Here is a 22,104-nt window from a genome sequence, read left to right on the forward strand (position 1 = left end):
TGGCCTGTACCCAGACATTACTCCCTCTCCCCTGTCCTCCCACCCCACGTTTTATCACCCCCTCCCCATTCCTCATGCCTCACGGTCCCTTCACTCCAGCTCTGCTGGGCTTCCTGTTCCCCAGATGCTCCAAGCATGTCCCCTACTCAGGGTGTTCCCCCTGAAGGCATCCGCATACACCGGTCTCTCTGTGTGTGATGTTTTCCCCTAGGCCTCATGGCTGGGGTCTTCCACCCTGCTTGGAGGTGTCTGGGCTTGCAGGGTGGCCCGTGGTCTGGGGCTCACCAGGGCAGAGCTCCCTTACTCAGGGTCGATTCCCTATCCAGAACGGCGCCAGCACACAGGAAGACTCCAACAGACACAGGGGACGAGAAGGACAAACCACTCTGCCCCCCTGCACTATCAGCCTCCGGACTAGACCTGACTGGACACCTCAGCTCCCAGACCCCTGGGAGTGAACGTGAGCTCCTCAGAGGACATTGGAGGTCCTGCCTAGCTGGTCTCTGCCCTTCACTAAAGGCCTCACTCTATCCCCTCTAGTCTTCCACATGCTGCGTGACCTTGCAAATGCCTGGCCTCTCTGTGCCTCTGCCTCCTGCCCTGCCTGGAGTGACCCACGCAACTGGCCCTGATTCTGAACCCACAGCAGGTACCCAGGGACTGTACAGCCTTCTGGGAAGCCCCACACCTGTGGGCTGTTTCTCCATTGGCTCCCCAAGGCCCTCCACACCTTCTTGGTAGCACAAAGCTTGGCCACCTGCGTGGGCCTGGGCTGAACTCTGCCTGCGCCCACTCACCTTTGGCAGCCTCAGTTCGCTTGGGCAGGTCCAGTGTGTCAAAGTTCCGGTCCATCTCACCATCCTTCTTCCCTGGAACAGAGAATAGACGGAGGTGAAGCCGGGCCTGCAGAGCAGGTATGCGCCAGGAGGGTGGACACAGCACTTCCCTGCCCAAGGCCCAAAGAGCACCCCCAAGTCCAGGACTGGGCACCAGGAGGCCCTGGGATGGGGCCTGGGAATGTCCCAGCCTTGCCCCCAGCAGCCAGGACTGATCTGTCAGGTGCCGGGGAGCAGCACTGCTGACCACCCAACGGCCTCCCTGCAGCTACTGGGAGCCAGGAGCCCAGGCTGCATGATGACAGGGAGGTACAGGGAAGCTGGGGGCTGCCAAGGACGAGACCTGCCCAGTTGCACAGTAAAGCAGGGCTGGGGTCAAGAGTCCCAGCCACGGGGAAATGCCCGTCTGGGGTCAGGACCTGGTCCCAGGCTCTGCTGGCTAGGAAAGACCTCCACCCACAGGCTGAGCCCCTAGAGCAACCCCACCTAGCACTTGTCAGCCTCGGCCTGCACCACTCTGTGAGTGAGCTCACGAGCTGCCAGTCACCCTCATCTCAGACGACGGAGCTTCTCTGAAAGGCAGCAGAGCTGAGTTCTGATAATCTGGGCTCCCTGTTCTGCCCAGCCTCACGGGGCCTTTGTGTGGTCCCTTTAAGCCACACATCGCCTCATTCCCAGGGGCAGACTTTGCTCCCTGGTGCCTGTGGGGACAAATACACCCAGACCCTGCCCCCCCCCCCCCGCCCTTGACTCTCCCTGCTCCAGCTCCAGGCCTGGCCCTGCCTGGGTAGCAGAGTCTGAGGTTACAGAGGAACAGCCCGTTGGCCCCCCAATGAGTCCAGGGCTGACATTCCTGCCGTTGTCATGTCCACACAGTTGTCATGGAGATGGCTGCCCGGGAAAGGGACTGGGGATGGGGCAGGGCCCTGAGGCTGGATCACCCTGTGGTCGTCATGGAGAGGACTGCCTGGACAATAAGGGTGGGCGGCACCTCCCCGGTGCCCACTGCCCCCACTGGGCCTGGACAGCAGGACAAATAGGGACTCACCTTGATGGAACCACTCCTCTGGACGGCCGGAGGAAGCACAGGAGAGAGGAGACGAGCCTGAGCGGGCAGCACCCCGCTCCCACGCCCTCCCAGGAGGCCTCGACTACCCACTGCAAACCCCGGGTTGAATAGATGGGTCGTGGAACCCCCCCCCGCCCCGATCACTGTGGAGGGCTGAGTGCCCAGAAGTGGAACAAGAGAGGGGAGGCCTAGGGTCAGAACAGGTGCACATGGGGAGTGAGGGGGGGCAGATGAAGGCAGTGCACAGACGTCACCCAGCAGGTGCCAGAGAATGTAGATCCCGGAACCTGCACCCAGCAAATGCCGGGCGGGATGGCGTGAAGGCAGGGTGGGGTGCTGCCTCCGGGGCATCTCAAAGTCTCCAGGTGCTCTGTGAACACCAGGAGGCAGCAACGTCTTCAGCGCTTTCCAAACACGGGCCCAAAGAACCCTTCCCGGGGCTGAGGCACAGTCCAGGCAGCAGCAGGGACACCATGTAGGTTCGCTCCTGCCCTCCCCCGGGGGCCCCAGAGTGCAGATGAGGGAAGGCTGCCCCGTCAGCCGGATGACCCAGCAGGCTGGGTACACCCTCCTTGGCTCCCTGCTTCGCCACCTGCCCATCAGGAGCTGACCAGGTGGTCTCTGGCTTCCGTGACGGCCGTGGGTATGGAGACCCTTCAGCCTGGGGTGGCAGGGGGAGTCCTAGAGCGTAGTACCCCAGTCCCTCCCACACACCTTTGGCCTTCTTGCCACCGAAGCAGCCAGCGTCATCCCTCCTCCGGCGCTGGGAGCCCGCAGCAACGCCCAGGGGCCCCGGCTCAGCCTCCTGGTACCTGTCGGCCCCAGGCACCTCCTTGTGCACGTGGTAGGACAGGTTCCGCATGATACACACACAGTTCTCCACCGACTGTGGAGAGAGGAGAGATGGTGGAGCAGGGCCCAGTGGGCACGGAGACTGCCACCCCTCCCCGGGACACCTGTCCGCAGCCAGTGCGCACAGAAGGAACTGGGGGTGCAAAGATGAGGAGGCCTAAGCTAGGGAGCCCACGGGGGTGAGAACTTCCAGGGAGGGGCTGAGGAAGGAAAAAGGTGGAGAACACACGGCGTGTAGGACCTTGTCTGGGACTTCACTGTGTCCACTACGGGGTGGCCCGTGGCCAGGGCACTGCCCTAGAATGCATATGCCTACTTCTCCTGTGCTGCCCAAATGGTTCAGGGCCCTCTGGGCCCAGTTCCTGCTCCGTGTCCCCAACCCTTTGCAGGAGGTTGTGAGATGCACCCCGCTGGGACCTGCTGGGGCCCCCCCGACCTTGTTGTCCGTGTCCTTCCTGCCCACAGCTGACTGCAGGGCGTGCAGCAGGGCGTCTACCAGCCCTTCACATTCCCGGAGCCGCCGCCGGGCCTCTGCACCATCCGAACTCACGTTCCTGGGGGGCCAAGAGCGAGCCCTGTGAACCCTGGCTCCCACGGGAACTTCCCAGCCCAACCCCCGCCCCCTGGCCTTGGGGTCTTGTCTTCATCTGTAAAACCAGCTCTGACACCACCCTGTTAGGGCTACTGACAGTGTCCCGACCCCTGAGACCCTAGGAGGGAGCCCTGGCCTGGCATCTTGGTGTGGCAGGGGGCCTTCTCTGATGCCCAGCAGAATTGGAAGGGGACAGAAGTGGGTCCAGAGTCCTGAATCCACGCACAGTGATAGTTCTGGGTTCCACCTTACCCTGAGGTGAGGACCCCATAGGGCCACGGGGCTATGTCCTGATGGACAGACAGGACCATGGGGACCCTGGACCACCTGTGGGGACTCTAGTGATTCCCAGGGTGGGAGGATTAGGGCCGAGGTCACAAGGACATGGAATGAGGCCTCTGAGGCAGACAGAAGATGAGGGTCCCGGCTCCCCCTACCCTGGCTGTTATGGTGATGGAAGAGTGGGTTGAAGCTGAGCAGGGCTGGAGACATGGGGTCCTACGTGAGAGCGTGGCAGACCTTGTCCAGAGGCTGCCCTTGGGGCCGAGTACAGCCCCATCAGGCCCCATTCTCAGGACTCGGGCAGGAACTATGACATGGCTGTGTCCCAAGCTCCTAAGACTTGGGTGGCTAATGGTCTTCCACGTTATACCAGACATGAGGACATTCCCAGGTGTGCATACAGGCTCTGGTGCCTGGCTCCTGCCTCCTTGGCCGGGAACAGTCCTGAGTGGCTGCACAGAGAGTGCCCGAGCCCAGCCCCCACCCACACCTCAAGCAGCCCGATGTGTTCTTGAAGACTGTTGTCCACTCAGCATCCCTTGGCTTGGAATCCTCGTTGGGCTCGCGCTCCCAGCCCGAGTGGGGCACAATGACCTCGTGGGTCAGCGTCTGCAGGCCGTGGTCAATGATGACCATCTTCAGGGGCTCGTAGGATGACAGGTTCCAGAGTGTGCCTGCAGGGCGCCATCAACCAGCCAGTGCTCACCACACAGGCAGCGACCTTCCGACCTCCCCATGTGACCTCGCTCGGGACATACCCCAATCAGACCCGAAGGCAGGAAGTGACAAAAGCCGTTGAGAGAAACAAACAAACAAACAAACAAACAAACAAAAAGCCGTGAGAGGTCCTGGGTGCCCACCTTGGCCCAGGCAAGATGTGCACAGGCACCTCACAGTAGCTACCAGCTGAGAGGGGCCGGGACACAGGAAAGGGCTGGCCGGGGGCCTGTGGCTGGACAAGCAGATGCCTTCTCTTCCCCATCCCTTCTTAGCCACGTGGGGGGGTGGGTGCGGCACTACTGCCTCACTGGCACCACCTAAAGTGGTCACATGACCCTACCTGGCCAATTGGGGCCCATAAGGCACAATCCCCCAGCACTGGGCCCCCACTGGAGGGTGGGACCAGGAGGCTGGACCTGGAGGAGTATGGGGACATGGGGGCAGGTGGAGAGGGGGCCTGCCTGAGAGGCAGCAAAGTCCAGAGGTAGAGAGACTGGGGACCTCTCACTCTAAGCCTAATGCCTACCCCCAGCAGCTGGACCTCCTGACTAAATGGGCGGGTGGTGGTGGCGGGGTGGGGGGGTGACTTTCCCTGGCCAAGCCTCACTCTCCTCTCCCTGAGGGACGAGGGGAAGCCAGGTGTCACTCACCTGTGACAAGCTCTCGGACCTCATTGTCCCGGGCAGCCCGCAGCAGGCGCACCAGGGCAGGCACACCGCCACAGTCCCGGATGGCAGCCTTGTTGTCCGTGTCTCGGCCGTAGGAGAGGTTTCGCAGAGCCCCGCAGGCCCGCCGCCGCACCTCCGCCCTCGGGTGGTCCAGCAGAGCCACGAGCAGAGGCAGGCCCCGCAGCTGCCGCACACGGCGCTTGACACCCTCGTTCTCAAAGCACAGGTGTTGCAGGTAGGCGGCCGCATTGGCTTTCACAGGGTCCACGGGGTGTCGCAGCATGGCCAGAACCTCTGGCAGCTCGGGGTCCCGCCAACGCGGCTCCTTACGGGCGCTGTCAACTGAGGGTGACCGCCGTACCACTCGGTCCAGGCTGCCTAGGCTGCCCCGTTCTGGCTGGGCCAGGGGTGCCGTCGCAGCCGGAAACGGGGGCCGCTCCTCCATCAGCTCACCACCATCATCTGCCACATCCTCGTAGGCCCTGTGCAGGCAGGCAGGGCGCAGGAACATCTCGGCACTGCCCAAAGATGCCTGCTTTGGAGCTACCCCGCCATTATCTTCTCCAGGGGACCACGAACGCTTAAAGGGTGGGGATAGGCCTACAGCATTGGTACTGGACCCCAAGTACCGAGTGGGTGCTGAGAGTTACACCCCAGGCCAGCAAGAACTGACTCACAGCCAGTGACATGGCCAAACACCAGCCAATGGTTATCATAGCTTGGGTGTCCCTGAGATGGGGAGCTCACTCACTCCCATTACCATGCAGCATTCCCCAATTCTGAGCTAAATGCATTTCTATGAAACATCTGTCTGGGACTGGGGTCCTGCTTTCCCATGAGGCTCATCTCGGCAATGTGGGATCTGCCAGGATGTGGGGGCAGGAGGTGACCCTCCCTGCACACAGCCATCCTGGTGGGACCGTATGAGGGGCATTCAGGCCACCGATCCCCTGGAGTACAAGATGTCCCTGTGGGTTGTCACCATCAAGCCTACTTCCTAGGGCAGGGATTGAGGCCAGGAGGGGTCAGGTGTCTTTCCTGCGGTCACACAGCATAATCCATACCAAGGGTCATGTTCTCACTCTACAGATAGAAAAACTTGAGAGCAAAGGTGACAGAACCAGAGTCTATGCTGGGAAGAGCTGGAGAGCCTAGTTTCTGGTTGCTTCTGTACACAGGGGCAATTGAGGCCTGGGGAAAGGCTGGAGCCTCAAACTCAGAGGAAACGCTCTGAGCCTCTTGTGCTCCTATCTTCATGGCCGGCTGGCTGGAGCAGGGGTAGCAGGTGTTGGGCACTGTCACAAACTTCCCTAATGCCCCAGACCCACAGGGAGGGTGCCCAGTGTGACTTCCACCATCCCAGAAGCTTCCCTTGTTGCTATCCTTGAATTGAGGCCAATTCAAACTAACGTGCACAACTAACTTAGCCCTAGCAGCTAGACTTCCTGTGGGGGAGTGGAAGGCAGACTTCCTGGAGGCAGGGGCCAGGCTCAGGATGCTCACCTGGTACGAAGGCCACGTCCACACTCAGGCCTCCTCCTTGTGGCAGTGCCATAGTCAGGCTCCAGCTCCGGGCCACCCTCGTCATCGGCAGCCAGGCTGCGGGTGTCATCCTCCAAGCCGTATGGCTCTGCCTGGAAGCGCTCGGGCTGGGAGCGACCAGCTGGTGGCACAGCCTCAGGGCCTGCAGGGAAGGCCTCACGTCGGCCAGGCAGTGTGAAGCTGCCATCGACGGGGCCTGGGCCAAGGGGGCCACGTGCGGGCCGCACACCCAGCCCACGGGAGAGACTGCCGTAGCTGGGGACATCACGGGGCTCAGGGCCATCGGTAAAGCTGCCCCCGCTGCTGAGGTAGGCTCGGGAAAGCGTGGCTGCCGGACCACCCCCGCGCAACAGGAAGTGCCGGTCCAGAGGGCCGTCTGTGAAGGGGCCTAGTGGAGGGCCGCCGTCCAGCAGGGGGAGGCCATCTGGGCCTACGGGCACCTGCCGCACTGTCCTCGTGGTCACCGTCTTGACCGTCTTGGTGACCTGGTGGGGAAGTGGGTGGCCGGTGGGCAGGCTGGGCAGCCTAAGAGGCCCGGACACTGGCCCAGTAGGGCCAGGGTGGCCTTGGTCTCCCACCCGACCAACAGGTGGCACCCGGGGGGCCACTCTGTACATGGAACAACCGTGGCTACACAGCCTGCTTGCCCACTGCCGGGGCCTGGCCATACCTTGGTCTCAGTGCGCCGGGTAGTGCCGTCTTCTGACGTGACAATGGACACGTGGGAGGTGGGCGTGCCAGGGTCCTCCTCTACTGTCACTGTCTCCTCCAGCACCTCGGGTGCCTCTGGCATTGTGGCCAGTGAGGCCTGGCTGCCCGGGCTCTGCTCCTGGGCAAGGTGGGGGGGGAATGGGTGTCAGTGGGAGGACCCATCGCTCGCCTGGCCCTGGAGTGTAGATGCTTGTGCTGGCCCCGAGGCCAGGAGGGCCTTCTTCCCACCCCTGGAGCCCATGGACCCCAGGGCCTGCAAGCCCCAGCTGGTGAAGACAGCAGCCCGCTCCTGTCTCTGAACGCCATGGGGCTGACCGGCCCTATTGCCCTATCCCATGGGGACCTCTGGGGGTTGACCTCCCCCAATCCTGGCGCCTCCTTGGACTGAGCTGGCAGATAAAGCCCCTGACCCCAGTGATGCAGTCTTGGGCAGCCCCATCTGAGCTGCAAGGCCTGGTTGCTACAGGTTCCTGGTGGCCCAAGGAGATTGGTGGGACCTGCAGGTCGAACTCTTGACATGGGTCACTACCCCTGGCTGGGCCCTGCCATGTCCTGGGCCTCCTCCCTGCCCCACCCAAGAAACCTTGAGTGCAGAGGCCTTGGGGGAGCAGTTTCAGCACTGTTCACAGACTCCCCAGGGCCATACCCAGGACCTCCCCCCCCAACTGTTCCCAAGGCCAGCTAGACGCCCTCGCAGGACAGAAATACTCAGTTCTCAGAATGCCCAAAATACCCTTGCTCCTTCTGGCCTGGACACTCCTAGGGTGTTGAGTGGGCACAGCCTGGCCCTACCTCATTTGGGCCAGTGTTTGGTGCTCCCCAGTGAGATGCTGGGTGTTTTATCAGAGCCCAGCTCCCCTTGCCTTCATCCTTGCAGGGGATAACCATGGTGGAATTCAGGCAAGATAGCTCTGGACAGAGGCCCTTTTAAGGCCCATAAACCTATGGTCAGACTTGCCAGTGGGGAAACGGAGGCTCAAAGAGGACAGGCCAGTCCAGAGCAGAGCTGAACTGACTGTGCTGACTGGCAAAGGGGTCCGAAAGCCAAAGTCCATTCACCCCTGGGCCTCTGACCACATGGGTCCCCGCACCACACCAATGTCCTAGGATTAGCATCTGGCAGGATGGGTAGGGGCTGAAACCCAAGCCACAGCGGGCAAGCGAGCAGGAGCACATTCCTGGGCAGCGGGGGCCAGGTCAGCAGGAGGACAGGCCCTGCTCTGTGGCCCAGATGCTGTGCCTTGAGGAATGGGTCCCCTGTTTGGGCCCCAAGCCTCTGAGGCCCTACACAGAAACGGAGCTGAGGCCCAAGGAAGGCCACACCCCTGTCTGCCTGCCCCCAGAGTCCTACTCTGCTCCTGGTCCTGGGCCTGGGAGGTATGCAAGCCTAGGTGCCCAGAGCTGCCCAATGGCCTGCCTCCCGAGGTCCTCAGGGTGTGAAGTCTCCTCAGGTTGGGGTCCTGTCCTGACAAAATGCTTAAAACCCCAATTGCACATAGTGCTAAGATTCTGGGCCCCCGCAAACTCTTCAGGGGTCCAGAGAGAGGCATGCACCGTGTTAGGACAGGTGTATCCCCTGGGCTCTGGTGACACAGGAAGGAAGTCACAGAATGCAGCCTCTGCCCCCAGAAGCAGAGGACAACAATACGTAATTTTATAAAAAAGGAAACTGAGGCCTAAGAGAAGGGAGAGGCTTAACCAGGCCTTCACAAACCACTGACAGGGAATTTCAGGCATCCACAGGGAAAATGGTTTTGCAAGGCCTTTTAGCGAGACCTCACCCCTTGTGGGCCACAACCTTGGCTGCCACTCAGTTTGGGGTTGTAGGTGGAATGCCTGGTGGGGACCTGGCCAGGAAGGAAGAACGATGTTCCCTGAGAAAGAGGAGTAAACTGAGACCCTGAACGGGGACATGCAGCTGGGCTGCCAGGCACAGCGGCCTGGACCCTTCTCTGAGGGCACTGGGAGCTGGGATGGTTCTGGACCAGAAGATTCAGGGAGAGCCTGTCACTGCTGGCACCTTGGCGACTCCACCTGTATTTGGCAACTGTGGGAGCAAATGTGTGTCAGGCGCTGAGCTCTCTCGGCTGGGCCCTGGGGGGCCAGGCATGGAGGGGCCTAGGGCCACACCCTGGTGGCTGCAAGTGAGGGGAGGGGCGAGGAGTAAGACTGACAAGAGGGGACCACAGCCTGGCCAGGAGGACACGGCCCCTGAGTAGATCTGCATACATGAACACTCTCAGAGAAGAGCCTCCAACTCCCTGGTGAGGAGGGAGAAAGAGTAAGCATACCTCAGACCTCAATGCTACTCTGACTCGGTTTGTTCTCACTCTAGCCTGTGATGAGGGTCTGACACAGCGCAGTAGAGGGAACAAAGGGATGGGGCTCCAGAAGAGCCAGGAACCCCCCACCCCACAAGGCCTGGCAACCCTGCAGCATCGCCCACTAATGCACAGCCCAGGCAGCCCAGTAGTGGGATCCTGAGGCCCCAAGAGCCCCCACTGGCAAATGACCTCAGAAAGCTAAAAACAGGCGATGACTTCACCCAGGCTGGCGGGCAGGCGGGAGCGAGAGTCAGCCGATGATCACAGGAAGGCCCGGCCCCTGTTACACACGCCTGGGCACACATGCAGATGAGGACCTGGACATGCGTGCATGTACCTGGTGCTTCCAACAGGCACATGTGCACAGACGTGTGTGTGTGTGTGTGTGTGTATGTGTGTGTGTGTGTGTGTGTGTGTGTAAGCACCCAGCTGGCCCCCGGGGCCCAAGCGCGTCAATCTGCATGTTGTCCTAACAGCCCCTGGACACAGTGCCCACTGCCCCCAGAGGGACTTGCACATGCTGACACATCCCCGTCACCTCTTCCTGTCTCCCACCCCTGTGTCCAGACTGCCTGGACACCCACTCAACCACCCACTCTGGGGGCTCTCAGAGCTGGCAGCAGAGTAGGGAACCAAAGCCTGATGACCAGCACATAGTTGGCACTCAAGAGAGGCAGCTGACCGGGGTGCCTGCATCCTCATCTGACCTCGAGACCCTGTTCTAGGGCCGCATGTCCACCTATCCAGGGCGGCACACAGGACCCCTGGCCCTGCAACTCAGGTTCCCCCGGTAGCCCAGACATGAGCACCAGCCTGGACACACAACCCCCAGCCCTTCACATCCCAAATCTTGCCACATCCTGTCAACTGTATCTTGTCACCCATCCCCAGCCCTAGCTTCATTCTTGCCCCTCTTCCTGGGACCACTGACCTGCCTCCCATAGCCTACCTCCAGGGCCCAAACTGCCCCCCGGCGCTCCCATCCATGGTCCACCTGGTCCATGGTCTACAGGCCTGGCCCAGAGTGGGGCTGCTGTCCAGACCTGGGATTTCCCAGGAGTTTCCTTGAACTTGTGGAAGGGGCCTGGCCCAAGACTCCAAGCGCCCGGGGCCAGAGTGGCCAGTACTCAGAAAGGTAAACACAACCAGCCACCACTGCTCTCAAGAGGGTCTCCTAGGCCCTGTCACACACCCGGGGCTTGGCTTCCTCATATGGAAACAGAAAGCACCCAGGATATCAAGGCCAAAGGACAAGCGGGATAGTGCCAGTCCCACCCTCATGGCCAGATCTAAGGGACATGGGCAGTAGAATACAAGATGTGAGCCAACATACAGAGGGGCCGCCGCCTGGGCAAAAGCCCACAACCACCTCTGAGGTACGTGTGGGAATGGCAGAGAGAGGGGACGGGGAAACAAGCCAAGTCTTAATGGGGGAGGGGGGCTGGACTGGGGTCCCAGAGGCATGGATCTATGTCACCAACCGCACTTCACAGATGAGCACCCATGGTACGTATCATGAAGAGCAAGCCTCAAGACAGGTGCCCCACCCTGTCCATGGTCCCACCATACACGCAGGTAATAGGTTAAGGTAGGATCCCACACCTGGCTCCCACAATTCCCAATCCTGGCCCGAAGAAGGCACAAGACAGCTAGCACTGAATGAATGCTAGGGAGGGAGGGAGGGAGGGAGGGAGGGAGGGAGGGAGGGAGGGAGAAGTGAAGGAATGAACGTGTTCCCCTAACCCCTCCACCCCAGCACAGCCATCCCTGATAGAGTCCAAGACAATCCAGGCTGGCATCTCTCTCCACAGAGCAAGCCCTTGGCCACCACAGATGCCCTCTCTTGATGCCCAGAGCCTCTGCCCAGCCCAGGCAGATGGGGTTAGGGTACCCCTCCAGAGCAGAAGCCGCCTGCCAGGGCCTGCAGTCCACACTGAGTGGCCAAGAAGCCAAGGGGCAGTGGGTGCCCACCAGACTGGGGAAGCAAGGTTGTGGGGGATAGCAGGGCTTGCTGTCACCCACCCCGGTTTCTCCAAGCCCAGCCCGCATTTATCAGCTACACAGCGGCCCCAACTCCCCCCAGCTGACCCTTACATCTCTGGGACAGTCAGTGGCCTGACCCTAGGGGCCATACCAGAGACGCACAGCAGGCAGAAACCCAGCTGCCAGAGAGAGGCAGGTGTGACCCGGCCCCCAATGACAAGGGGCCTGGGGCAGTTGCTCCTCCAGTTGGCCTCAGTTTCCCTGCCTGTTACTGGACCCCAAACCCCGTAAGCAGGAGGTGCTGGCTGCCCACACGCCTCCCTCCCGCTCCCTCCCACCACTGGGAGGCTGACTCCCAGGGTTTTCCCCGGAGACCCCCATCCTGCCTCCGCACGTGGGCAGGGCCCCCCCTCCACCCCTCCCCTCACGTGCGCTGCCGTGGCAGACAGGGCTTCCATTAAGGCTCCGGAAGCTCCTCGCAGGTCCCTAGAGTCGGAGCCCGCGCTAAGAGTGTGGAGGGGAGGGGAGGCCCACCGAGCGCCCCAGGGAGCTGGAGGCCTAGCCCCGCTGCCCTCTCCGGACTCCGCATCTCTCCCGCCCAGAGGGGCTGCTCAGGAAGGACCTCACCAACCACCCCCACCCCAGGCACCTGTCCTGGGCGCTGCCCTGGGGTGCACCCACCCCGATCCCGGCCTCGCCTCCCGGCGCCGAGTCGCAACGCCCGGGGCCGGCGGCCGGTCCCCAGAAACCTCGCGGCCCCGCCCCGCGCCTTGCACACCCCCCGGGCGGCGCGCTCACTCCGCCGCCCCGCCCGCCCCGGGGCCGAACGCGCCGGCCCGAAGCGCAGACAATAGCCTTCTCCAGCCGGCGGCTCCGCGGAACAAAAGCGGGTCCTCCCGGGAAGGCCGGCGCCCCGCCCTCCGCCGCCGGGCCCCCGGGACGGTGCCCCCACGCATGAGACCAAGTTCCCTCCAACCTGTCTGAGTTCGGCCGGCATCGGGCCGGGCTCGTTGGGGGGGGGGGGGGCGCGGGCCGGTAAGGACGGCGGCGGCGGCGGCGGCGGCGGCGGCGGCGACAGCGGCTGCGGTAGCTGAACCGGGCTCGGCTCCGGCGCCTCGGCCGCTCGGGCTCGGGCTCGGCGGACTCGCTCCCCGCGGGGGCGGATCTGGCGGCGGTCACCGCGAGCAGCCAATGGAGCGGGGCCGCGCCCAGACGGGGCGGGGCGAGGTCCCGCCCTCCCCACCCGCGCGGGGCGCTGCTCCGCTGCCAGGGCGGAGCCGGAGTCGCCCCTTAACTCCCTGGCGGCCGGCCTGGCCTGGCCTCCTCGTCCCTCCACTTCCCCTGCGGGGGTGACATTTTCCCGCCGAGTGACTTTGGCCGAGTCCTGCTTCCCGGGCCTCCTTCTGCCTCCAGTAAAAGAACTCACAGGCCCCTCCCCCTGGAGTTAGGGAAACTGAGTTCTGGCAGAGCTGGGGCCAGTACGCCCATCCTCTCTGGCACCTGCTGCTATCCTGACCGCGATGTTTCCCCCCGCTGTAAAATGAGGACTGATCAGACAGTAGTTATGGCGACGTCAGTGTGACAAGATCTCTCAGCTGTCCCTGATCTGGCCCCAGGCCCTTGCCCAAACCCCAGCACAGCCCCCCAAGTGCCTCCACAGAGCTCAGTCGGGGGCCTGCCAAGTGGACCTGGCACTGATCCACTTTGTCTTGGGTTCTCCCCATCAAGACACAGAGGCCCAGGGTTTCCCCTACCCTCTTAGGGGTGTCAGAGCAGATCAAATGGTGTGTGCGGGGGTGCTCAGCAGTTGGGTGACCCTGGGTGAAAGCTCCTGAGGCCGGGTGCCTGGGTGGCTCACTTGGTTAAGCGACTGCCTTCGGCTCAGGTCGTGATCCTGGAGTCCCGGGATCGAGTCCCACATCGGGCTCCCTGCTTAGCGAGGGGGTCTGCTTCTCCCTCTGACCCTCTTCCCTCTCACGCTCTCTGTCTCTCATTCTCTCTCTCAAATAAATAAATAAAATCTTTAAAAAAAGAAAGAAAGCAAGCTCCTGAGGCCAAGAGGGCCTCAGACCCTCTCTCCTCCATGCTTTTGATCCACTGGGAAGTGGTTGGGGGGGGTTGGGGGGAGTGGTATCACAGTGCCTGGTTAATCAGGACTTCTCCAAACCAGGCATGACATGAAGGTGCAGCCACACCCTGGAGAGTCTGGCTGTGCTGGATGGAAACGCAGTCCCAGAAGGGCTGGGCTGGGCTGGGGCCCTCATGGGTCATACCCCACAAAGGCAAGCCAATGGCTCATGTATCCCGAATAAGGAAACTAGGCTTTGAGATGAACAAGGGCAAGGGCTGGTGCGAGGAGGTTCCATGGGTCTGGCAAGAGAGAAGGGCAAGGCCTGCGCTTCCTGCGCCCCTCCTGCTTTGCCCCAGACCCCGCACAGGAAATCCAGCCATCCCCAGAGGCTACCCTTCTTCCTGGACATGCCATGTACATAGGCCATGCAGCCAGCATGCTCAAGCACTCTGGGTGTCCACTCCATGTCCCTCTGAGCCTCTGTTTCCCCACCTGCACAGGGGTGAGTTGCCCTGACCACTGACCCCCTGTACCTTCCACCCATGGCAGCCCCACAGGGAGCCACCTGGAATAGAAGCAGCAGTAGGACTGGACCACTGCCCTGAAGGAACTTACATTTCAGCTGCTTCTGCCTTCTCCCAAATTTCACCAGCTGCTAGTACCCCAGCCACATACCCACCTTGGCCTAACCCGGGGTTGGCCAGGTCCCTAAAAGCGTCCCCCCGACCACACGCACACACACACACCCCCTGCTTGAGGGCTGGCCCTGCTCCATCCAGGTGTCTCCAGCGGGGAGCTCTTCCTGCTGGAGGATTAAAGGCAGGTGGCCAGGACAGTGGTGCAGCCTGGGGAGCACAGCAGTAGCCCCTGGCCTCTCAACTCCTTAGCCCCAGCAACCTGCCTTGCCACAGGCCCTGAGCTTCACAGACCCCAGCTCTGACCTTGAGGACCAGCTCCAGGCAGCCCTGGGGCTCAGCAGGTAGGTCACTAGGCATCTCCTGCTGAGACAAATCTGGGAAGCAGTTTTGGCATCAGGGCTGCCAGGCCTGGCCAGCGGATGCGGCCCCGCCTCCCCCAATGTCCCATTAGCCCTGCCAGTCCAGCCACAGCCCTGAGAACACATGCTCTCTCCGATCTCACCCTAAGAAAACCATCTCCTCCCAAGAGACAGAAAATCAAGGGCAGGCCAGGAGGACAGTGGGCGGAGAGTGGTCATAGCCTGAGGTCTTTAGTCCACAGCCCCCAGGAGGCCAGGGAAGCTCCAGGCTATGGGAACATCTTTCTGTGGGGGCATTGACCCTCAGCAGTGCCCTCTGGGCTGGAGGCTAAAGCCCTTTCCAGCCTGGGAGGGCTAGAAAGAGGGCCTGGCGCCTGAAGGATGGCCTTGAGGTCACTGACTGCCACTGTCCCTATGTGGCCCAGCTGGGCTGTTCCACTCCCCACCACATCTGGGGGTGCAGGCCTCACCCTCTGGGGTGCCTGAGATCCAAGGGGTGGTGGGGTTGGTTCTTGCACCTAGACCCACCCTGCCTCAGTCCTGGCCTCCTGTGGACTGGCTCCTTGGCCCACCTCAGCGCCAAAGGCTTGGAAAGACAGCTTCCCAATGGTGGGGGCTACTGGTGGGTCTGGGCCCTCTGAAGACTATACACCATACTGGGTTGTGCATGTGGATTGCCCACTGGCAGATGAGACCACCAAGGCTCTGGGGGTAAAGGTCACTCGCCAAGTCCCCCGACCTGACATGGACTGCTGCTTCTGGGCCCCACATGCCCTGGCTAGGCAAAGCTAGCCCAACTGGGTCAGTCTCACCCTGCTCCCTCTCTCTCCAGCCACAGAAGTACAGGCGGCCCCAAGCTGCCAACAGCCTGTCTGGTTCCCTGGAGTGGGGGCCCAGTGACAAGAGCATGTGCTGGGAGACATACTGGGAAGAGGTCTGGCTGCCAGGTTGAGGAGGGCAATGGTGAGGGAGCTGAACCAGAGAAACAGAACACCACTGGGAGGGCCCTCTAGGGTCACTCTGTGAGGAACCCTGGGGACTCAGTAGGCCGCGGCCCCCTAGGCCTCTGGGTCTGGTAGTAAGGAGGGGCAACAGTGAGAAGTCTGTAGGGTGGACTCCCACCCAGGGCCCTCCTTCTCCTGGCTCCTGGGACAGCTCTGCCCTGCCTATCCCTTGCCTTGTACCTCAGTCAGTACTGTGATCTGAAAAATCACACCAAACTCCAGGCCTCCCACGTTTTCTTGTTCTGCCCCTACCATCCCATAAGCCAAGTGCTCTTGTGCCCCATCCATAGGTAAGGCACTGGGGTACAGTGGCTGGAGGGAGGGGTCCAGGCCATTTACTCCGGTCTTTAGAGTGCTTAGGGCCTGGCCAGAGGAGACAGGGCTTCATGCCTCTTGGGGCTAAGCAGGGGCCTGAGCCCAGTGTAAGGGCATTGGCTTAGTGGAGAAATGGAGGCTCCAGGTTCCCCTCTGAGACATAGGCAGAGCCCGGGGCCTTGCTCAAGCCTTCCTCTAGAGCTAACTCACTGATGCATTCGACGAAGGAGGAAACCACGGCAAGGAGACTCCAGGGCTGGCAAAACCCTCAGTGTCACCAGGGTGACTGCAGAGCTGCCCAGAATAGACCTTGCCCAGCTACCTGGGCTCTGAGGACTCACTTGAGTGGAGGGTGCCATTCTGAGGGATGGGCTGTGCCCTGCCCATTCATCACATGGTGTCCTGCACACCCAAGTGAAACTTCTAATCCCCTTGGGATCCCACTCTCCTCCCCTCCTCAGAGGCCTCAAGATATCTTGCAATAAATCATTCAATACTGGCTTGTGGTCCACCAAGGCTCCTTGATTGTTTTCCTACTTGGCCATTTTCACCCTTCTGGAGTCACTGGGGTGTTACCTGCAGGACCAGCTGTTGCCAGGCCATTGGCAGGGGCTGCCCACTGCCCACACCACCACTGCCCATGCCAGGCTGCTGGGCACGCTCCAGCTGCAGGGCAACATGGCGCCGCTCCTGCTCCAGGGCTCGCGTCAGTTGCTCAAAGCGGGCCTCCTGCTCTTTCACCGAGGCCAGGATGCTGGCAGCCGAGTGCACGTTGCAGTCCTCCATGACCAGGATGCCAGCAGGCTGCAGGCAAAGCAGAGCAAGGTCAGGGTGGGGCCAGGACAGAGGCCTGGAGAGGCCATCATAGGCCCCATGCCCACCCCACTCACAAATCATACGACTCACTCCCAGACCAGAGCATCCAGCTCTCCAGAGAGAAGCCACATTGATTAAATTCTAAATTAAAAGCCATTAATCCGAGGCTGGCCGGAAGCAGCCGGCTCCCTCCCTGTGGAGTGTGGGGGTGCTGAGCTGGGAGCCCCTGCTTCCTGCCAGGTCCAGCAGAACCACTGACTGGGCATCCTGGAGCCCTCTGGGAAGGGAAGGGTAGGAAGAGCCGGCGTGACCACCTCTCAGGCCTCCCAGGCCCTCTGCTGCCCACAGCGCGTGCCAGCTCATCCCAACCTCATGGGGCCAGCACAGGCCCAACTCTCAGAGGCAGTGCTCCAGCCCAGAGAAGGCAGGGAACCCAGCCATAGCCACACAGCTGGTGCACCAGTGGGCAGGGAGAGAGAAGCCGCTCCTCCGCCAGGTGGGCGGGACACCTAGGCAGGTGAGGGGATGACACCGGCCTACAGACCAGCAGTTAGACCTCCACTCACAGACACATTGGCTGGGAACAAGGGTGCTATCTACCCACGTGACAGAGTAAAAATTGAGTACAGCCTGGTTGGGATTCTGCACTCAGAAGTGGTCCATGCGCCTCATGCCGGATCTGGAGGGAAGGTGGAGGGCAGGGTCCCAGGCGTCTGAGGCCCAGTCTGTGGGGAGGGTCAGGCCTGCCTGGGCGCCTGCCCAGTGCTGCCCCTGAGGGCCCCAGGGTGGTGGGTAGGGGCGGCAGGGACTCAGCAGCTGCAACCACAAACCAGCACTCTTCTTGCTGCTTGCTCCCTGGCTGCCCAGCATATTTGTTCTTCATGAGCAAAAAGAAGCAGGGGAAGTATGTGGAGCCCAGACCTGCACATATCAGCAGGCCAGCAGGCAGGGTGTAGGCCATGTGCTCAGGGCCTCCTCCTGGTGCAGCCCGTACCAGCCGGCTGAGGCAGACTCTGCTGGCCCTGGGGCCCCTGCACAGCACAGGGCTTGAGCTTAGAGACACAAAGCAGTGGGCAGCACCCTTGGAGGGCCAGCTGCAAGAACTGAACCCTAGAAAGGAGGGGTCGGTGCTGGGCCTGGCCACCAGTACCAGCTGAGCCAGAGACAGGGTTGGGGGGCATGTGTGTACATAGAGTTGAAGACACCATGGAGCCCAGCCCACTGTGAAGCTGGGGAAACCAAGGCCCAGTGAAGCAAGAGGCCAGCATAGGTCCCAGAAGCTAAGCTTCATCTTCCCAGCACCTGTCACACAAATAAAACTGGCAGTGTGACCCAGCAGAGGGGCAGCGAAGTCAGCACGTTGGGCTGGGAGAGGCGGTGGCCATCAGAGGGGGAGGGGAGGAGCTTGGGGGTAGGAAGAAAGTGAGGTATAGACTGGGTTCTTTGGCCGGCAGGGAGTAAGGGACGAAGAGCATGGCATGTCCACAGCTGTGGGCACACGGCCTCCGGGGCACACCCACTGCTACCTGGGTACCGGCCACAGATGCATGCAGCCCCACACTGGGTGCCACCTAGACAGTAGAGTAGGCCTTGTGCATGGATGGACTGACGCTGGTGGCCCCAGGCAGGCATGGTGGGGTCTTCCTCCCCGGAGGGCAGGGGGTGGAGCCAGGTCACTCAAGCCCTTGGTCGAAGTACGGGTCTCAAGGCCCTGGGAGGTGGTGAGCAGGATATCTGTGGGGCCTCATACCTAGCAGGTGACGTTCCTCCTTCCTTGTGCCAGGACCGGGGTTCCTGACTGACCTCAGGCTCCCTTTCAGACCAGGCTGGGGCTGCAGACCCTGGGGACAGCTCCAGCCTCCAGCTTCCCTGCCCTGGGTCCTCCAGCATGTTCCAACTCTGGGCTCCAAGGAACCCCCCCTCCGTAGAGGGGGCCCACTTGTTCTGGCTGGGGGCCAGCCAGGGGCCCAGAAATCTAAGGCAGTGAGAAGGTAGCCAAACCCCACAATGACCATCCCATTGCCCTCTCAGCTGGAGCTAAATGACTGTGTGCCTGCCAGGAGACACCCCCAAATGCCAGCCAGCTTGGAGGAAGAGTACCATGTAACCGTCCACAAAGAGCAGAGACTCTGGGTCTGGGGCCCATGCTCTCTGCCCCAAACCGATGGTGCACCCCTCTATCTGTACGTGGGTGGGGATGCTGGGCCTGTAGTCCACAACCTCCTCACCTTGGTGGCCTTGAGGGCAGCCCTGGGGTATGCAAGAGGCAGGCTGCTGGCTGGGGGCATCTAGGAAGCGGAGAAGTCCTAAGCCTATTCCCCTGACATGGTGGCCTTCCTGGGTCTGAGGTGTACGGCCTGCGCACAGGAGCACATGTGGGTACAGGTGAGCTGGGCCAGCACTCCAGAGGGCGGCTTTTCTGATAACTCAAAATGCTATTCTTATATTAAAACAATAAATATGTGATGACATGGAAAGCAAATTGTACATGAATTTTTTAAAAATTTTATTTATTTATTTGAGAGAGAGAGCACGAGCAGGGGGAGGGGCAGAGGGAGAGGGAGAAGCAGGCTCCCCGCACAGACACGGGGCTCGATCCCAGGATTCTGGGATCACGACCTGAGCCAAACGCAGACGCTTAATGGACTGAGCCACCCAGGTGCCCCTGTACATGAATTTTTAAGATTGACCATGAGAGTGTAAAGACATCATCCCCAGAGGGGAATCAGGGAGGGTCCCTATCCTGGGGAGAGCCCAAGGCCAGCAGGGAAGTGCCATGCTTGCAGGGGTCTCAGCTGACCCTTACTCTCCTTTCTAGCCAGTGTCATCACAGTTTCCACTCACCTGGCAAGGGCCCCACACTGCCCATCAGCCAGAGCCCTCACAACCCTCAGCCAGACCCCAGCTGCTGGCTTTGCAGTCCCTGGTGCAGGCTGCTCACCATGCCCAACCGCCCAGGAACAAACATGGAATGCAGAGCCAGCCTCACCGGCCCCAGGTAGGAATGAAGGCAGTGAACCTGGGGTAAACCTATCTTTGCCTGGACATCCCACGAGTGATCCCAGGTGGACAGACTGCTGAATGGATGAAGGGATGGAAGGAGAGATGACTGGATGGATGGGGAAATGGAAGAACGAGTTAATGGACATGTGGATAGGAGGGTGAGTAGGTGGTTGTGCGAGGATGGTGGTGGACAGAGAGGTGGGTGGAGAGTCAGATGGGCAGGTGAATGAGTAGGAGGTGGGTAGTGGGTGAATGGGTGTAAGGTGGTGGGTGGGTGGAGAGTCAGATGGGCAGGTGAATGGGTGTAAGGTGGTGGGTGGGTGGAGAGTGAGATGGGCAGGTGAATGAGTAGGTGGGTAGTGGGTGGGTGGAGAACCAGATGGGCAGGTGAAGGATGTAAGGTGGTGGGTGGGTGGAGAGTGAGATGGGCAGGTGAATGAGTAGGTGGGTAGTGGGTGGGTGGAGAGTCAGATGGGCAGGTGAAGGGTGTAAGGTGGTGGGTGGGTGGAGAGTGAGATGGGCAGGTGAATGAGTAGGTGGGTAGTGGGTGGGTGGAGAGTCAGATGGGCAGGTGAAGGGTGTAAGGTGGTGGGTGGGTGGAGAGTGAGATGGGCAGGTGAATGAGTAGGTGGGTAGTGGGTGGGTGGAGAATCAGATGGGCAGGTGAAGGGTGTAAGGTGGTGGGTGGGTGGAGAGTGAGATGGGCAGGTGAAGGGTGTAAGGTGGTGGGTGGGTGGAGAGTGAGATGGGCAGGTGAAGGGTGTAAGGTGGTGGGTGGGTGGAGAGTGAGATGGGCAGGTGAAGGGTGTAAGGTGGTGGGTGGGTGGAGAGTCAGATGGGTGGATGAGTGGGTGGGCGGGTAGATAAGAACAAGGCTCTGAAATGCTGCTGGGCAGGGGGAGCGTGGACCCTGAGCACTTTGGGGCACAACTGTGGCTAACACTTGGTCCATCAGGAAAGCAAAGGCACCACCAGAGGAGCTAGGGGGAGATGCCGAGCCTTCCCCCGAAACCTAAACCCACATCTGACGTCTTCCTGCTGACCCAGACATTCTTCCTCACAAGGAGTCCAGCCAAACCCTGCTCCAGAAAATCAAATTATGGGGCCTGAGTCCAATCTGGGTTGAGGAATTAGAGGAATTTCCCAAGGGTCAGGCCGGCAGGGGGAGGCAGGCAGGAGGCCTGGGCTCCAGTCCCAACTCCTCGCCGGCCATCTGTCGGCACACTGCCAGCTGTCCCCCAAGAGAGAAGAGAGGACTGGCCACTGGGCGAACCTCATTCTGCCCCCGCCCCCCATCTAGATAGGGAAGTGGTGTGAGCAGAAGCAGAACCCTGGCCTGGTGGCTCCAAAGCCCACTTTGTCTGGGAGGGCATCGCATCCCCCACCCTCAACACTGCCAGCATGGTGACCTGCTCCCAGCACTGCTGGCCAGGCCTCATGGGGGCCCATCTTTACCCTGTCACCCCTACTGTGGTCAGACGGTGCCCGCAGCTGCAGGGATAGCTTCTGGCCAGCCCAGAAGGATGGGCACTGAGCCAAGGCTGGAGCAGGAGGCCTGGGCCGGGGAGTTCACACAGGGCGGAGTCCATGTCTGTCCATCCCCTCCAGGACCACAGTGTTGCTCGGAAGTCAGTGTCGGGCCTGGGGTGTCTGGGCAGGAGGAGGCTGTTCTTAACCTCAAAGCAGTGGGACAAACTGCCAAGGAAAGACAGAGCAGCTCAGCTTTGTGAGAACGAAGCATTTCTGTACATCCCCCCCAAAACAGCGTCACGGGCTGTGGTTATGGTGTTTTGGTTTGGGTTTTAAAGTGACACCGTTTACAGTAACATATACAAGGCGTGTTTCAGACGAAAGACAGGCAAGGGCTTTTCTTCTAGACCCTGACTTCATCACGGCAGAAGCTTGGTGAGGGGCACATGAGGAGGCATCACACTAGCCACTCTACTTCCTGTGCATTTGCCATTTTCCATAATAGAAAGTGGGAGGAAAAGATATAGACAACCAAAAGACAATCGATACATTGGGATCTTTGTGACATCCAGCAGTAAAGTGACACCCTTCATCTCTAAAGCACTCTTGCAAATCAATAAAGAAAAACCAGAACACCAACTCTAATTGAGTAAAGGCTATAAACAAGGGATGTGGCCAGAGACATAAGATGCAAAGCAATGAGCATGGAAACCAGCAAGTGTGCCCACGCCCTGACTACAAGGAGACGCGTCTCAGGTCGCTGACACTCTGGGTAGCAGAGTTCTGCACCCACCAGTGTTGCCAGTGTTCAGGGAGGCGCCGAGTTACTGCTACAATTGAAGGTAAGGA

At 60.9% G+C, this 22,104-nt stretch overlaps 1 protein-coding gene across 6 annotated transcripts in view; it reads right to left on the reverse strand.

Annotated features, from left to right (window-relative positions):
• ARVCF (ARVCF delta catenin family member) overlaps window positions 1-22,104 on the reverse strand; it is a 49,839-nt gene that overhangs the window by 4,690 nt on the left and 23,045 nt on the right. For 2 of the 6 annotated variants that reach the window (XM_027575292.2, XM_027575287.2), the window contains exons 3-11: window positions 16,543-16,770; window positions 7,232-7,390; window positions 6,523-7,046; window positions 5,002-5,537; window positions 4,122-4,305; window positions 3,194-3,311; window positions 2,620-2,791; window positions 1,885-1,902; window positions 798-869 (exon numbers count right to left, since the gene is read on the reverse strand). In XM_027575292.2, coding sequence (XP_027431093.1) covers window positions 798-869; window positions 1,885-1,902; window positions 2,620-2,791; window positions 3,194-3,311; window positions 4,122-4,305; window positions 5,002-5,537; window positions 6,523-7,046; window positions 7,232-7,390; window positions 16,543-16,752 — 1,993 coding nt within the window. In that variant the 5' untranslated portion in view covers window positions 16,753-16,770. The remainder of the gene's footprint in view (window positions 1-797; window positions 870-1,884; window positions 1,903-2,619; window positions 2,792-3,193; window positions 3,312-4,121; window positions 4,306-5,001; window positions 5,538-6,522; window positions 7,047-7,231; window positions 7,391-16,542; window positions 16,771-22,104) is intronic. The other 4 variants (XM_027575293.2, XM_027575288.2, XM_027575289.2 and 1 more) reach the window with 3 other exon arrangements.

The sequence above is a fragment of the Zalophus californianus genome, chromosome 14, assembly GCF_009762305.2.
Source record: "Zalophus californianus isolate mZalCal1 chromosome 14, mZalCal1.pri.v2, whole genome shotgun sequence".
NCBI classification, from domain to species: domain Eukaryota; kingdom Metazoa; phylum Chordata; class Mammalia; order Carnivora; family Otariidae; genus Zalophus; species Zalophus californianus.